The sequence below is a fragment of the Macaca fascicularis genome, chromosome 7 (assembly GCF_037993035.2).
Source record: "Macaca fascicularis isolate 582-1 chromosome 7, T2T-MFA8v1.1".
NCBI lineage: Eukaryota > Metazoa > Chordata > Mammalia > Primates > Cercopithecidae > Macaca > Macaca fascicularis.
This window is the reverse complement of record NC_088381.1, coordinates 6,735,432-6,751,796: the sequence shown is the minus strand read 5'-3', so window position 1 is coordinate 6,751,796 and position 16,365 is coordinate 6,735,432. Positions and strand designations below refer to the sequence as shown.

Genomic DNA, 16,365 nt, shown 5'->3' with positions numbered 1-16,365 from the left:
GGGCCTTGCCCATTCCTTAGGATGACAACGTACTCTGATGCTGGGAGCACAGACCCTCGTGTCAGACACACCTGAGCTGGAATCCTGGCTTTACGTCTTACCTCGCCAAACCTTACTTTTCTTGTCTACAACACAGAGATTTTGCTATCTCATAGGGTTGTTGCATGGACTGAATTCCACTATGCGGAGAATGTGCCACCCCCAATGATGCCTATTCAGTGTGTGAGGCCCTGTCATCACCACCTCCGTCACTGTCCCAGTGCATGGCACACAGTGGGTTGGGACCGAGTCCTGGGTGCATCACACCTGCTTTAGACAGGCCTGTGGCCTGGACCCCACCCACAGCCTCCTGAGGGGGCTTCTTTCTCTTACAGAGGCAGCGCCTCTCCTCCGTAGAAGAGCACTCACAGACAAAAATTCACGGCAAAATCCTCCTCCTTCTCTATGCTCCCAGCTGCCATTCTCTTGCTTATGGTTGCAACCTCTGGTGAAGACATGTTAAGGACAACCCTATTCAGCTTCTGATGTGGTTTGGCTGTGCCCCCACCCAAATCTCATTGTGAATTGTAGCTTCCATAATTCCCATGCGCTGTGGGAGGGACATGGTGAGAGGGAATTGAATCATGGGCGTGGTTTTCCCCATACTGTTCTTGTGGTAGAAAGTCTCATAAGATCTGATGGTTTTATAAGGGGTTTCCCCTTTCACTTGGCTCTCATTCTCTCTTGCCTGCTGCCATGTAAGACGTGCCTTTTGCCTTCTGCCATGATTGTGAGGCCTCCCCAAACACGTGGAACTGTGAGTCCATTAAACCTCTTTTTCTTTATAAATTACCCAGTCTCAGGTATGTCTTTATCAGGAGTGTGAAAACAGACTAAATACAGCTTTCATCCAGACAAAATGTGTCATGGTCATTTTAAAAAGGAGATAAACTATTTTCCTCTTACATGAATGAAACTTGGCTGGGCGTGCTGGCTCGTGCCTGTAATCCCAGCATTTTGGGAGGCTGAGGCAGGTGGATCACTTGAGGTCAGGAGTTTGAGACCAGCCTGGCCAACATGGCAAAAACCCGTCTCCACTAAAAATACAAAAAAAAAAAAAAAAAAGAATGAAACTGTGACAACTGGGTTTACATCTCATCTGGGTGGGAAAACACTTAAACAAAACAATACTGGTATGGATGGATGCCTGATATAGTCCTCTTCCTCTTGGCACTAAAGCTTTTCTTAGATGGCATTTTACAAGAACACAGGAGTCAGTGGGCAAATAATTGGACCAAGCAATACTTTACAAACATGTTAATTTTATTGAGTAGGCATCAAAGCTTCTCTCTGTGTCAGGTAATGGAGAAGCCATGTCACACAGATTACAGAGCTATTTTTACTTGAAATAATCTTTCATAAAAGAAAGAAATTAAATACAATTCTTCTATAAAAAGTGCAGTAGTCATTACTGGAAGTTTTCCAAAATGAAAGCAAGATTTACTACATATTGCAAAAATTGGTTTAGTGCTTTAATACTTTACAAAGTAATATCCCAACCACAGAAGACAGCTCTTACAATGGGTTTCTTCTCCAAGAACGGACCGGATTGAAAAGGATATTTGCATTGAATTGGAATTAACACCTGCAGGTAAAAAGGGGCTCTGCACAACTGGGTCAAAGTAATGTGACTGACGACCTGTTTTTGCCTCATTATTTTCCTTTGTCCACAGTAATCAAAAAAAAAAAAAAAAAAAAAAGGAGAAATAAAGCAACATATGTCATCCAAAAATCAAAGAAACCAAAAAACAAAAAAGAAAGAGGAACATTCACTGACTTCATTAGGCCAAACGCATGTTTAATGGAACAAAGCACACACAGGGTGAGGATGGTCCCTTGTTCTAATTTACTTCAACAATCCTTAGTTAAAACAAGGCCAAATTCTCAAAGGTGATGGTGAATGGAGTTCAAACTCCGTAGATGAGGCAGTAACCGGTCACTAAGGAGCTTAGTTCCTCTGTGGACCCAGCTGAACCTGCTCCTTGCTCCTAACAGCGCCTTTACTTATAGGACTAAGAGCCCAGCCTTTCCTACCTGTGGGCCCGGGGAAGCGAAGCTCCTACTGAATGGTGACTGGCTCTGTCAGAGGTGGGGCTTGCCTCTGCGTGTACAGGGGCTCGAGGCCACAGCTGATCTCCAAAGCATGCTCATGGTGAGTTTCCTAGTTTTGGTCCTAAGTTAGTGGAGACAAGCTGCCCCACTCCCCGCTGCCAAGTCATCATTCCGTATCAGGTGTTTGGTTTCCATTCCTGCAAGCAGGAAGAATGTGTGCAAAGAGCTGGACAGCCCATAGGGCCTGGGAGACCTCCATGGACACCTGCCATGGAGAAAGTTTGCATGGGCCAAGGGGGCAGGCTCTTGGGAAGCACACACTCCCCCTCTGAGTGCTGGCAGGAGCAGGCCTCCAGTCTGTTTGGGCAGCAATGAAAGGGACACTGTTTATTTGACAATTCAAGCACAGGAACGCACATGTAGGGGCCCAGTCACTGCTGGCTGGACAGCTGCAGAGGGGACGTTACGATGGAGACCTTATGCCCCCTCCCATGAAGGACCTGAAAATATGGCATCAAGAGAAATGACAGCAAAACCACAGAAGCGGATTAAAGAGAAGGACAAAGCCTTTAACCAGGTCACAGTAGGACAAAAGTCCCATAAGAAGCTTGTAACAGTATTTTGCCAACAACTCTTAGAAGAAAATGCATTTGGCCAAAGGACCTAGAAGTAAACACCAAGGTTAGGTAGTTGTCAAAATCATCTGGCAGGGGCAGGAAGGTCACTGGAGGACCCACACCTCCCTGCTGTGGGTGAGGCCAGCTGCCAGCACTGGGTCCTGGGCCCAAGGCGGTGTGTGTTGCTTGGCTCTGTGGTGTCAAGGCTCTGACCTTCCAGTGCACCTCTACCAGCGGCCAATGGGGATACCCAGGGACCTTGGCTCTCTGGTCCTGCTGCTTCCAAATTTGTCAGTGCAGTTGCCCAGCCCTGTGCTGGTTAATGTTTGTGACAAGCTCCTCTTCCTCTGCAACCTGCTTTGGTCGCTGGAGGACGAGTCCTTCTAATGGTCAGATGGACTTTCCCTGGGCTGGGCCATCTGCTGCCACCCGTGTGGAACTGGGAAGGACTGGGAGACACCTAAAGACTGATGAACAAAGGATTCTCTGGAATGGTCCAGGTCTACAGTGACCTCATGGAGTGATGGGAACCCGCTACTGTGCATCTGACTACTAGAGCTACCCGTCTAAAACTGTCTTCATCCCAGCTGGTTCCAAAATGCTCCCCTGCGAACAACGAGCCTCACATCTGTGCGGGTTAGCGGCAGGGCAGGCATTCACAGACAGAAGCCACCACTGCTGCCCAGTGTTGCTCAATGCCATATCTAGCCATCTTGTACCCACAGGAGCCAAGTCACTGGGTCAACTAAAGTTCTCACAATAATAGAACCTGGATTTGATGAAAGCTGAAATTGACATTTTCTGGCCTCTTAATAGGTTTCGATTTACTGATTTCATTTCCTTTTTTCAACAAATACTTATCCAGTGCCTAATACGTATCAGGCACTGTTGTAGGCACCAGGATACAGTGATGAGCAAGACACATGAAAGTTCCTGCCCACATGGAGCTTACAGTCTATGGGAGACGGGGAGGCGAGAATCAAATAAATGGATGAATGATTAACATCTGCAGCATTCAGATGGTGAGAAATGCACAAGAAGATGATGCAGAGAGGTGGGTAGGGAGGGAGAGTGGGGTGTGTTGCTATTTTAAATAAAGAAGTCAGGGAAGGCCTCGTTGAAAGGTGACATTGGAGCAAAGACTGGCAGGTAGTGAGGGGTGAACCATGTGGCTCTCTGGGGAAGAATGTTCCAGGTAGAAGGGATGACATGTGCAAAGGCCCTGAGGCAGGAGGGTGCCTGTGACTAGAAATGGCAGGAAGGCCTACGTCCCAGGGCAGAGCAGCAGGCAGAAGTAGTACTGGGGTGGGAGAGGCCTTTGTAAGGACCTGGCTTTTCCTCTGCCATGGGAGGCTGTTTCTTCATTTAAAGTAGCACTCCAGTGTCTGTAGATAAATTCTAAAACAGCTGGTTTCACTAATTTGTCCTCATTAAATTAATAGGTTGCTTTGGTCTTGAATAGATTTGGCCTATATTTACTCTTAAAACCAAATGGTACTCTTCACCTTATGTTAAACAAATGTATGTGTGTATACATATATATCCTTGAGATGCTCTTTGGGAGGAATAAAAAGATACAAGCAATGTGCATCATTCTGTATGTACATAATTAGGATTAGTGAGGCCCCCTTTTTTGGCAAGATTAAAAGAGCAAAAATGCAAATTTCAACAAACTATTTGGCAAAATAAATAGAAATAGTAGTATTACTAGCATGGTTGGAGATGATGGCTTCAGTGCTGTTCTGCAATGACGTGTGTCTTCCGCTCAGCCTGGTGGGGCCAAGTTCTTCATACTGCACAGACTGCACATACCTGTTGTTCCCGGGGGTCCCTGCAGGGCATCTCCCTAGCTCTTTTCTGCTGGGGTGCAGTGGGAAGAAGAATAGATCTTTTGGAAAAGAAGGGACCTGCATAACTGCTAACAGGCCAATCTGCACAGTGCCCATACCTGTCTTTCACGACAGAAGCTTGCAGAGTGGTCCAGCCTGGATGTGCAGCAGGGCCTCCCGGGGTAAGTGTGGGGGGCTCTCCCCATGGCATGTGCTGGCCTCTCTATCATGAACTATCCAGGACCCACTCCTGAGTCAGTGAGGCAGCACTGGCAGAAATACACTCGGGGCCAACAGACCCAGAGCTGTGGAGAGGACACGGGCAGCAGGGTGGAGTTGAATTACACAAGAACAAAGCTGAGCGCTGGTCACTGCCCTGGCCAGCCACACTAAAACCGGCCAGCTAGAGTTTCGAGTCAGGAGCAAATGTGAAGGTGGTGCCGTGCCTCAGGTCTCCAAAGAGCCATCACTTTAAGGCGTTTTGGAAGGGGATACCTGCTCCCTGACATGCCAGCTACCTCTGGGCCCTTCATATGGTGTGTCTGTCCTCAGCTGGCAGCAGAACCAGACTCAACTAGAGCAGGGGCCGCCTCTGCAGCCCAATGAGGATGAAGCCAGAGCTGGTAAGGTCTGCTTGACCCCACAGGGCTCGCTCAGTCATGGAAACACATTTCTTCTTATTAGAAGCACTGAAGAAAGATAAAGGACAGAACACTGGGGAAACTTAATTTGTAAAGTCCACACCAAGATGAGGAGAAAAAGAACCTTGTCATAAAGAAAGGAGCCCCAAACATACAGCAGATGCCTCCAGCTTTTACTCCAAGTCTCTTAGTAAATAAAAGACTCACATGGAATGGAACTTACACACACGGATTTGGAAAAGTCTTTGTTTTTTTCTTGCACAAATTTCCCACCATTGATAAGTACAGCCCTTTTATCTTAACTAATGTGAAGTATATTTTGCTAGGTTAAGTTTATTTTTGCAAAGTAGAATAGTTTGCAAAATAAGTTTGTGGATATTAAGTGGGGGGAGGTGGGGGTGGGCGATGGACCCATGACCCCTCCTCAGAGACAGGGCGGGCGCTGCATGGAGGATGTCCACACCCTGAGGTGTGCACCTGGGGGGCACGGAGAGTCCTTTTATCTTCAGCCACCCAATTCTTGACAGTAAGCTATGAGAATGAGGAAATTAAATCATTTGGAAAAACATTCAATTTGTAAAGTAATAGATGCAAATGCCACTGGGTGGTAATAGGTAAGAAAAGGTCCACAGTAATTTAGTGAATACAAAGTATTCATTTAAGAGGAAAGGTGCAGTACCAAAATCCATGAACAGAAAAAAGGAAATCAAGCTTTCAATCAAAACAGACATTTATACATTCCCACTTTCAGAAGGTTTTCGAACAAGCAGCAAAAAGCGTTTAACCCCCGGAGCCCAGAGTGGAGCTCCTTCCCACCTCCAGTTACCCTTCTAAGGACAACCCTGTGACAATAAAGGTGCAAAATATTGCTCTGTGGCATGTTCTGAAAATAATACAAAAATAATTTTTATAGTATAGTTTAAACTTGGCTTGTAAAATTTCAACGTAACACAGCATAAAATCTACAAACAGAATACACTGAAAAACACCTTCCCTTAACAATATATTAAAAAAATCATTTACCCAGTAACAAATGTGCAGGAAATGTAAATTTCTGAAGTAACCTTCACAGGGTTTAGAAGTATCTGGGATCCTCTGGAAACCTGCAGTCCCTTGGAGACACCTGTCCTTCCTAGAAAGGGAAGTGTGGCCAGATCAGGAGGGGAAGGCTGCTCTCAGGCAGGGTCAGCGACGACAGCAGGGCCATACACCCCGGGGGAACTCACCTTCTTCCCTTTCTCCCTGCTCCACAAAGGGCCCTCATGCCATGGACTATGAGGGAAGCCCTTGGCCCACATGCAGTCAACACAGTTTTTAATAGCTCCTGGCCAGCCTGATGAAGTTGGTCTCTGGCCAGGGACGAGGTCTAAACAGCTCTTCTCAAGGAGCATGCTGTCGGTGCATGGGGCCTGCACATTTAATATGACTATCGGCTCCCCCCCCCCCCTTTTTAAAATACTGTTTAGAGGAAGGATGGATTCAGATCCTATTCCTAAGTCATGTGGACTGAGTGGTAATGTACCAGCCTGGAGCAGGTGTCTACAGACGTCTGGCGCCTCTTTACCACACTGAGAAGCTGGGGCGCAGGATGCAGCCAGTGGTTTTATCCCAGGCTCTTATTTAGGGCACATCTGTCATCAGATGGTGATGGGTGGAGGTAACTTTGAAATGCAAGGGTAGAATAGGTCCTGGTGCTTTGATAATTACGTACTCTGCCTGGTTTGGAAGGTTTTCCTGTATTACAACGGACTGTTTTTATTCTCAGTTTTTTTTTTTTTTTTAATTAAACAAACCAGGCAGATAGCATGAGAAAGAAAAGATCTGAATTTGCATAGCCAGTTTTAGAAACTTCTGGTTGGCTGTTTTTACATCAAGAAATGAGAAAAACAAACAAGAGTTGACTTTATGCCTCCTTGACATCTTGTGCATGCGAGTTTGGTTTCTGAATGGACCACTGAAGCATTTTTAAGGTTGGGTGTCTCCATCTTTTAGGAGTGAGGGGCATGAGGAGTGGCTGGCATCCACACCCGAAGCAACACTTCCTGTGACCCCACAGCTTTGGATGCCAAAGCGGCTGCTCAGCGTGACACGAAGAATCAGTCCAGAAAGCTGCCACAGACCCTCTCCATGAGATTTTTAAAAAACCACTTTTGTTTTCTGAGTAATAAAAGAAATCCCAGTAATATCAGGGACGTGAATGTTAGTACAGTAATTACCAGACATTGAAAATATTGTTCAGCAGGAAAAGTAAAACTTTCAAAAAATTTCTTAAAGATCCTATTTAATAAATAATTTTTGATTTAAGGAACCACTTATGCAAAACTTGAACAAATTACTGAAAACTCCACCTGCTGTGGAATAATTAAAAGCAAAAAGGCATTACTCACAGGAGATAATTGTTTTATTATAATTTTCCAAACAAGTAAAAAAAATCCCCTCCCACTTTTTTGTTTGTTTGTTTTTGCTGCTCTTTAGTTAGGGAAAAAAGCATCGTTTCTAGAGGAGAAGCTGGCTCCAGTGAAGAGATGGTCGACCTCCTGCTTTTTCTGAGGATACACTCACAGCAAAACCAGGCGCTTTCTCCTTTCCTAGGAGTATTAGAAGCTATTCTAAGGCTCTCACAGGTTTTATAGTATTCTTTTGTTAGTGAGGATTTTACCCATCTTATCCTCATTTCTTGGAAACAAGCTCGTTCCTTAGTGAGGCAGGTTTAGCTCCTCAGTGTCCCTGGCCAAGAATGGTGTTCTCCGGAGGTAATCTTGGAAGGAAGAGGCTGCATATTGCTGCTCAAAACAGGGTAGCTAAGGACACAATTTTTTTTTTTTTTTTTCCCTCAAGAAATGTAGGAGGCACCAAAAAAGAGACCGCACAGGGATCGGGCTGCTCCCTCATTGTGTCACGAGACGGAGGCAGGGTCGTCCTGCCCCATGGAGGGGCCACGATCACAGTGAGTCCCTTTACCTGGCTGAACCCAGACAGATGCAGGTGTTGGGGTGGGCTTCCTTCCTGGTTCCCCCAGCTCCTCCCCTTTGGAAAGAGCAGAAACCTAGTGGGGGCTTACACAGTGACCGAAGGGTGAATTCCTCGGTCTCCCGGGGCACCGATGGTCATCGCCCAGGGGCCCTCCAGCGACAGTCCACTGTGGAAGTGCCTTCAAAGGAGAAATGTGAGCAGGCTGTCCTATCTTCTCCTCTATGGGCAAATCCAAATTGTGAGATGGGAACCCTGCTTTTTGGACCCTAGGTGTCTTTGGAAAGCTCCTGTCACCTGAGCTGCCCGGCACTGGGAGCCATCGCTGTACCTAACCGCGCCCGCGAGACGGGTGGTCCAGTGCCCTTCCCACGGCCGCCCGCGGCTTGGATGGCAGTGTGTGAATGGTGCTTGAGCCGGGGCTGGGGGAGGAGGTTTGGCTTATGAAATGGAGCTGTGTGTTTCTAAAGGGCCACAGTGACCACCAGGGCGTCAGCTGGCGGCCAGGTACCCGCCTTCTCCTAGGTCCCGGGATGGGAGGCAAGTGGAGCTCGCAGAGGAGCCTCCACCGCAGCCCCGGGTGCGCGTTCACTCTAAGCCCTGGGTACTACCCACCGCGCACAGGGGACCGCTACCTGGAAGAGGTCATCGCTAGGTTAGGAGAAAAAAAAAAAGCATGTAAAACACTCCCTTCTAAAAACAAAGGGCTGCGAATTTCTTTATTTCTTACTGAGGAACAAAAATACTCTTGCAATGGCTATTGAGTTTCCACAGGTACGAGGCAGATGCTAGGCTAGCACACCCACTTCCAACAGTATGACTTGTTTCCTATCCGTCTACTACCTGAGTGGCGTCAGTGTAGGTTCAGGCACCATTAGGAACGTTTGACCAAACACGTACACGGCACTGACAGAGGAGGCGCCGGCCTTCCGGTGGACCAGAGCATGTAAAAAAGACACCGACACAATGGAAAAGAAATCCTCGAAGGTAGAACCTCGCCGCCTGCGCCGCGCCGCTCAGGGCCGGGCCCCACGCGCCTCGCGCCGCCGCCGCAGCTCCTCGCGGTAGCAGTAGGAGCAGTAGTGCTCGGTCTCGGCGCGCCCGTAGAACGCACAGTTCTCGCGCTGGCAGCGCCGCTGCGCCGGCCCCGGGCCGCCACGGCCGCACTCACCGTTCGAGCGCGCGGTTGGCGCGTCGGCGTCGGCGAACTCCAGGCCGTCGCGCGCGGCGCCGAAGCCGTTGGTGTAGGTCTGCGACTTGTGCTCTGCCGCCCCCGCCGGGCCCGCCGCGCCCGGTAAGGCCCCGGGCACCGCGCGCGCCAGCGACTCGACCGTGTTCACGGTGCGCAGGGCGGCGGCGCGCGCCGGGCTGTAGCTCTGCGACGACAGCGAGCGGTTCTGCTGCGGGTACGTGGCGCACGGCCGCAGCGCCCCCACGACCGGCGCGCACGCCTCGTCCCGCGCGCCCGACGCCTGCACGTGGATGACGCTCTGGCGCGCTGGCGCCGGGGGGCTGCGGCCGGGGATCGGTCCGCTGGCGCCCGCACGCCGCGCGCCTGCCCCCGGGGAGGCCGTGCCGCCCGCCGCCGCCCGCGCCGCCCGCCCCGCCGCGGGCCCGGGGCTCGGCCTCTCCTTGAGCTTGAGCACCAGCTGCGTGGGCGGGCCCGGAGAGGCGCGCTCCGGGACCGGCGCGCCCTCCGTCTCCGGTCTGCGCGCTGGCCGCTTGGCCGTGGAGGCGGCGGCGGCGGCGGCGGCGGCAGTGGCCGCGTCGCGGCGCCGCTGCTCCTGCTCGGCGCTGAAGCGCTCCTGCGCGCTGGTCAGGTAGTAGCCGATCATCTCCTCGTGGAACTGGTGCCGGTGGCTGGTGAGCAGCAGGCCGGCGAAGATGAACTTGCGCTCGCCCTGCATGGCGGCGCGCAGGATGTTGAGGCTCAGCTTCACGTCCGTGCTGTACTTCCAGGCGTCGCCCCGCGGCCCGCCGCCCTTCTCCGCCGGCGACGCGCCCGCCGCCTTGTCCGTGGGCGACGGCGTGGTCTTCTCCGAGGGCGACGTGCTTGCCGACGCACCCGACTCCTCCTTGCTGCCCTTGCGCGACTTGGCCTTCTTCTCCTTGCCCCGCTCTGCCGAGTCCCCGTTCTTGCCGTTGGCGGAGTTGGCGCGGCCCATCTTGCCGTGCACCAGGCCGCCGAGACCGCCCATGTTTTTCTTCAGCTTGATGCCCAGTGTCTTGCTGAAGCTGCCCAGCTTGTTGGCCACGGAGTCGGCGCGCGTCTTGTCCTTCTCCTTGCGCTGCTTCTCCTTCTCCTTGTCCTTGCCGTTCTTGCCGTTATTGCTGTTGGAATTGCTGCACACCGAGTCGCGGTCCGAGTCCAGCGAGTCGGCCAGGGACTGCACGTCCTCCCCTGCCGAGGCCGTGGGAGACTCCGGTTGTGCCAGGGGCGCCTGTGTGGAGAGGGAGGGCCGGAGTGAAGATGGTTAGAGAAGAGCGGTCCACGGGCTGGCCGAGGAAGGGACACCTTGCCCCTGTCTTGCCAAGGCTGGGGCCCTCAAGGTTCACTGTCCCAGTCCCCACTGTCTCTCTGGTGACTATGGTACCTGGATGGGCGGTGCTGAAGGAAAGGAGCGGATAGGAGTGGGCTCTGATTCGCTGCAGTAGTAAAAGGATGTAGGGACTTCTTATCTGCGTGTGTCTTCTGGCCACGGAAGCTGGGGTGTACTCATTCTTTCTCTCTGGGGGACCTCAGGTACTTGGTAGCCTGGAACCCTGAGTGGGGGATTGGGGCATGGTGCAAATACCCCACTGGCCTTGGTCCCCAGAGCCTTGTCACAGTTCAGAGAATGATCAGGTTTACACTCTGGCCTTCCCCACTAACAAGGCCGCCTGCTTGACCAGACACAGGTCCCAGGCCAGCCTCTGTGAAGATGGAGGCCTTCAGGTGGGGAGGACACTGGGCCTGCACAAAACTGTCACCCTTGAAAAGATGTCCCGCCTCCTCACGCCAGGCAGGGGACAGAAACCTTGTACTCAATCTCATTCATCGGATCTTGAATCAAACACCCCCTTGATTCAGGGATGCCAAATCGCTTCAGGGGTTCCTTTCTCACTCAGTTTGGCAAGGTGGAGTGCTAAATTGAGGAGGATTCTGAAATAGGCCTGCGCTCAGCAAAAAAGATGTTCCCATTCCCAGAAAAGGGCCCCTGGGTGGTTTGGGGTGGGGTGACGCTGGGAAGCACGGCTTGGATGAGACCCACTGAGGTGGTCAACCAGTCTGAGGAGGGCACGACCATATCTGGGGTGGGGAGAACCTGAGAAAAGAGATGGGAGGGCAGAGAGGCAGGCAGCACCTACTGCGTCTGCAGAGGGACCTCCCTGGGTGAGGAGAGAATTCTGACTCACTGGACGAGAGGCAGGATCCCTCATGCTGGCTGCTGGGTGCTGCAGGAACTGGTGCCCATACCTGAACAGGCTTCCTTGGCCTCCAGGGGATGAGCCTGGGAGAAGGCTCCCATTGCTCCCCCACTTAATTTTTGTCTCCCCACCCCCAGGCCCCTCAAGCAAGTCCATGAGTCGGTGACTGTCCTGTGACCAGGTCACCCTGAAGCAAACGTGGGCAGAACTGACCCACACCACCTCCCACTCTGAAATTCCTTTCCCCTTCCCACCTGGGATAGGAAGGTGTGAAGTGTCTCAGACCAGTGTGTGAGACACTAAAGGGTGGACACGGGCTGGGCCAGGAACGGAGGTGCGCCTGGTGCTAGCAGGAGGGCAATGAGAGCGGGCTCGGGAGTCCCTGGCTGGAAGAACCCTTCCCACGGTTGTCAGCTGAGAGCCTTGCATCTGACATGAAGGCACCGAGGCCTGGCAATTGCAGGCAAAGCTATGCTCAGCCCGAGAGCTTCCTGATTCTAGATCCTGAGCCGCTGCCATCACTCCCCATGTGGGTGCTGAAGAACAACAGCCACAGCACCACCGGAGTGCTCCAGGCCTTTGAGAGGCAGCACTCAGACTGCCACCGACTGGCTGTCACTTATGCCATCAGTAAAATGGGGTATCAGTCCCCGCCTCGTGGAGCCCTGGGAGATGAAGTACAGGCAAAGGCCGGAGTCTGAGCACTGAGCAGTGCTGACCACCACCCGACTCCTTGACTTACACCTCTCCTTTACTAATTCCTTATGAGCCCCACTTCAAGCCTAAGTAACTGGCTGGAGAGGACCAATTATCTGCAGGCTGTTTTTTTTACAAATCTTTTTCCCTGGCAGCTCACTACTGAGATTTCAGAAAACATCAGTCAGATGCTTAAAATGAATCGCTCAGCGTCTGCAAGCAGGGGCAGCCCCGACCCTCTGGAGGCAGGCAGCCTCACGGGGCACGGGCCCCTCTCCTCACCTTCCTGCCAACTCCACCCACCAGCGTGCTGCCTCCGGGAGGGGAGGAAGGGGGCGCCGAGGAATCGCGCGCTCAGTTCCCTGGCTTTCTTGAGGACCCACACAGTTTATAATTAATTCCGCTCTGCAGCAGCACATTGTGTTCTGATCTCAGTAGAGATAGTTTTGTGTTGTGACTTGCCTGTCGCTTGTTTTCTGAGTGGGCGTGTTTATTCCTTCTGCAGAAAATAGGGGGACAAAAATCCTTTTACAAGAGTGCATGCTTGCGTGCACACATGCCTACACGTGTGTACACACCCACTGGGTCCAACCAGAGCCACTTCAAACCCCAGCCAGGGTGGCTAGGTCAAAGGGATGGGGGAGCTACTGGGCTGTGGGTATGGCGGGCGTGGGCGACCAGGCAGGGGCAGGCAAGAGTGTGGGAGCGTTTGGGAGGATGCACCCTGGCCAGGCTGGAGCTGAGCAGCCTGGACCCTACCGCCAGATCTGGTCCCAGCACAGCCAGGCTCACCCGGGTCTCGGAGGGGATCCGGATCCATGTCACGTTCATGTAGCTGTGGAGGAGGTTCAGCTTGGCTTCTAGCGACAGGATAAGGCTGGCAAGAGAAGAATACCCTATTGAAATGGTCGGAGCTGGCCCTTGTAGCACCCAGCCCACCTGCATGCCAGCTGTCCCAGGAGGAGCAGGGGTGGTACAGCCCCTCCCCAGGATGCCCCAGCCATAGCCCTCCCTGTGGGCGCTGGGGGAAGGGACAGAGTAGGGTCTTACTGGGCCAGCCGGGCGTTATCGTTGTCATCTTTCCCCCACTCCCAGTCCTTGCCAGGGTCCACTGCAAAGTGCAGAGGCAGCAGCTTGTGCTCAGAATCCGTCAGGGGGATCACGGCTGGAACAGAAGAGACAGAGCCGTGCTGGGAGCCCCGGCATTCCCCAGGGAGGATGGGAAGGAAATTCCCAAGCCAGGTGTTCAGGTGACAAGTGCACCGAGTGGAGATCTACACAGATCTGTGCCAGCAGGAGCATGAAGACCAAAACCACTATTGCTAGTTTTTAAAATTCCATATTTATTGTAGACAGTGGAGAGCAGTTGGAAGCGTCACCTGGACCCTGGGTCTCTTTGGGTCTGTCCAATGGCAGATACTCCGTTGGGCATCAGAATGGGAAAAAAGCTATTGCTGCTTCTGCTATTTCTAGGAAGGATCTAGGCAGGTTAGGCACACTTTGGGAGGCTACCTTGCAGGTGGGCCTGGGGCCCAGCTCTCCTGTCTCATCCCAGAGAAAGGCTGAATGTACAAGTCAGGTGAGCAAGGGTGTTGCTGACCTCTACGGATTTGTGATTTTGTGCCACAAGTCTGTGTCAGTGCCTGGGACCCGTGGACCCACCCACCCCTGCCCGTAGGAAGCTCACCTGTGCTGGGGACAGATAAGCAGGTTAACAAACACCTCATAATGTCAGGTGGTGAGGAGCCCTGGAAGGGTAAACAGCAGGCAGAAGGCAGGGATGGTGAAGCCTTTCTTGGGTGGGGTCAGAGGGTCCTTTTGAGGAGGTCACATGTCAGTGGAGACTGCAGTGACGAGCAACTGGCTGGTCATTTCTCAGAGGGATTGACTCATCACAAAAGCTCTGTGGTGAAACTCACCACTCGTGGGAAATCCTGGCTCACTCCAGGAGGGCTAGGGTGGAGGGGGTGTCTACAGGTTTGGGATCTTCTAGGAGCTTCTGAGCTACCTGATGAGAGGAGTTCCTCGTGACATGACTGACTCCTCCCAAGGGCATTGTCAGGGACAAGGGCAGGAGGAAGTGGGAGATGATCTCCCCAAGTCTTTCCTCGGAGCAAGCAGCAGCCTCCTGTGGGCTCCAGTTAGCTCCCCTGCAGGCCCCACTCCTAGAAGTCACACCACAGCAGAGAAGCACAGCCCAAGGCCTTGGGTCAGCTGCTTTGCCTCTTTGCTGGAGCCCGTGATTCACAGCAAGGCTGCCATGGCAAGAACAAAAAGGCAAGGAAATAGATCAAATCGAAGACTGAATACCAATAGTTGATTTGGTAAGAAATTGGAAAAACTGACTCAATGCTGCCCTCCAGTGTTGCTTAAGAGGAAAAGTGGGTACAAGTAATTCCCCTCTCCACCCCTGCACCTTTTCTTCCCCAGCCTCCCCAAGCTGCGAATAAGGGAAATGCAGCTTTGCTGACCAATGGCCAGCTCCGGGCTTTCCTTTCTTTTCTTTTTTCTTTTTTTTTTGAGACGGAGTCTCGCTCTGTCGCCCAGGCTGGAGTGCAGTGGCGCCATCTTGGCTCACTGCAAGCTCTGCCTCCCGGGTTCACGCCATTCTCCTGCCTCAGCCTCACGAGTAGCTGGGACTACAGGCACCCGCCACCACGCCTGGCTAATTTTTTGTATTTTTAGTAGAGATGGGGTTTCACTGTGTTAGCCGGGATGGTCTCGATCTCCTGACCTTGTGATCTGCCCGCCTTGGTCTCCCAAAGTGTTGGGATTACAGCGTGAGCCACTGCGCCTGGCCCGGGCTTTTCATTAATCTGGCTTGGGATTGGAAAGTGCAGTGCTCTGATTTGAGAGGTCAGGGGCAGCTTGGCCTGGCTTTGCTGCAGCCTGCTGGGTTCTGCCTTGACGTGGCCACCCTTCCCAGGTCTGAGCTGCAGAGTAGACACACCCAGGGAGGGCTGCAAGGCTGGCTCAGGGACAGGTCTCCCTGGGGTGGTGCCCAGCAGCCTGTCCCATAGTTCTATGAGTCACTACACAAACAGAGAAGGGGTTAGCCTCGCTTCTTACTCACGGGGCAGGGGGTGGCACAGGCTCTCCCCATCCACAGTGTTTCCCCGAATACAGCAGTGCAGCTCCTGGGAGTTCCAAGCCCCCATAAACAGATGGACCAAACCAAAGTGTCCAGGAAAACGACTCAGAAAGTGACATTTTAAATAAGCATCTCCTGTGGCTTTTAAAATCAAGCAAATTCAGGAAATATTATTCTAGAACAAGAATAATCTGTTAGAAGCAGTTCCTGTGGGTGCAACTTGGACATTTTGGGTCTGGCTGTCCACCCGCTTCCCAGGGTAGAATTGCCATTGGAGAGCATCAGCCCAGCCACCACTCCATGTCTTAGCCACCCCGCCCCCAGGATTTAGGGGGAACAGGCACCTAGCGGCACCCATGGTCTGTGGGCAGAGGCAATGTGGGAAGTGTTGGGTGATGTGCTCAGGCATAGGGGGGCCTCTCCCCCACTTCCCTTCCATGGTGCCTGCAGAAGACAGCAGATCCCCACTAAAGAGCTGCCTGACAATTGAGAACACTCCCTTTAGACTTCCACTGTGTTAAGCCACTCTGATTTTGGTTTGTTTGTTTCAGACAAACCACCTAAGCTAAGACGGCACTCCCGTCACCCTCACCTCTCTATCATGGGGTTCCTGGGGACTCCTCCCCTCAACAGCAGGGCTGGAATGGACTCCCTTCCATTCCAGCTGCCCAGGGGTCCAGTGCACGGGGGGAATACCCCTGAAGGGGCTACTGCCTGTCCTCCTAGAAGGGCCCTGCAGCCTTGCGGCCTAGATCTGGCTGGGGTGAAGGACCAGCTACTGAGAGAGGCTCTAGGGACGTGCCTGCTCACAACGGAAGACACCGAGGGGCTTAAAGACAGGCTTCTCTGCAGAGGGTCAACTGCGGCCTGTGGTGAGGGCTAGGGCTGCAGAGCCCAGGGGCAGCTCAGGCCAGGAGGCCGTGAAAACAGGTCCTCCTTGTGAGCAGCGGCTGTTGGGGATGCTTCTACCTCTCACTGTACACTCTGACATTTCCCTATTGGAAACCTGGCTTTACCAGCGA

General features: G+C 52.5%; 1 protein-coding gene across 12 annotated transcripts in view; it reads right to left on the bottom strand.

Annotated features, from left to right (window-relative positions):
• Positions 1–1,281: 1,281 nt before the first annotated feature.
• OTUD7A (OTU deubiquitinase 7A) overlaps positions 1,282–16,365 on the bottom strand; it is a 374,921-nt gene continuing 359,837 nt past the window's right edge. For 11 of the 12 annotated variants that reach the window (XM_045395224.3, XM_073995374.1, XM_045395223.3 and 8 more), the window contains 3 exons: positions 13,303–13,417; positions 13,045–13,129; positions 7,817–10,589 (listed from right to left, as the gene is read on the bottom strand). In XM_045395224.3, the coding sequence (XP_045251159.2) occupies positions 9,165–10,589; positions 13,045–13,129; positions 13,303–13,417 (1,625 nt within the window). In that variant the 3' untranslated portion in view covers positions 7,817–9,164. Of the gene's footprint in view, positions 10,590–13,044; positions 13,130–13,302; positions 13,418–16,365 lie in introns of all 12 variants that reach the window. The other variant, XM_065547661.1, reaches the window with a different exon arrangement.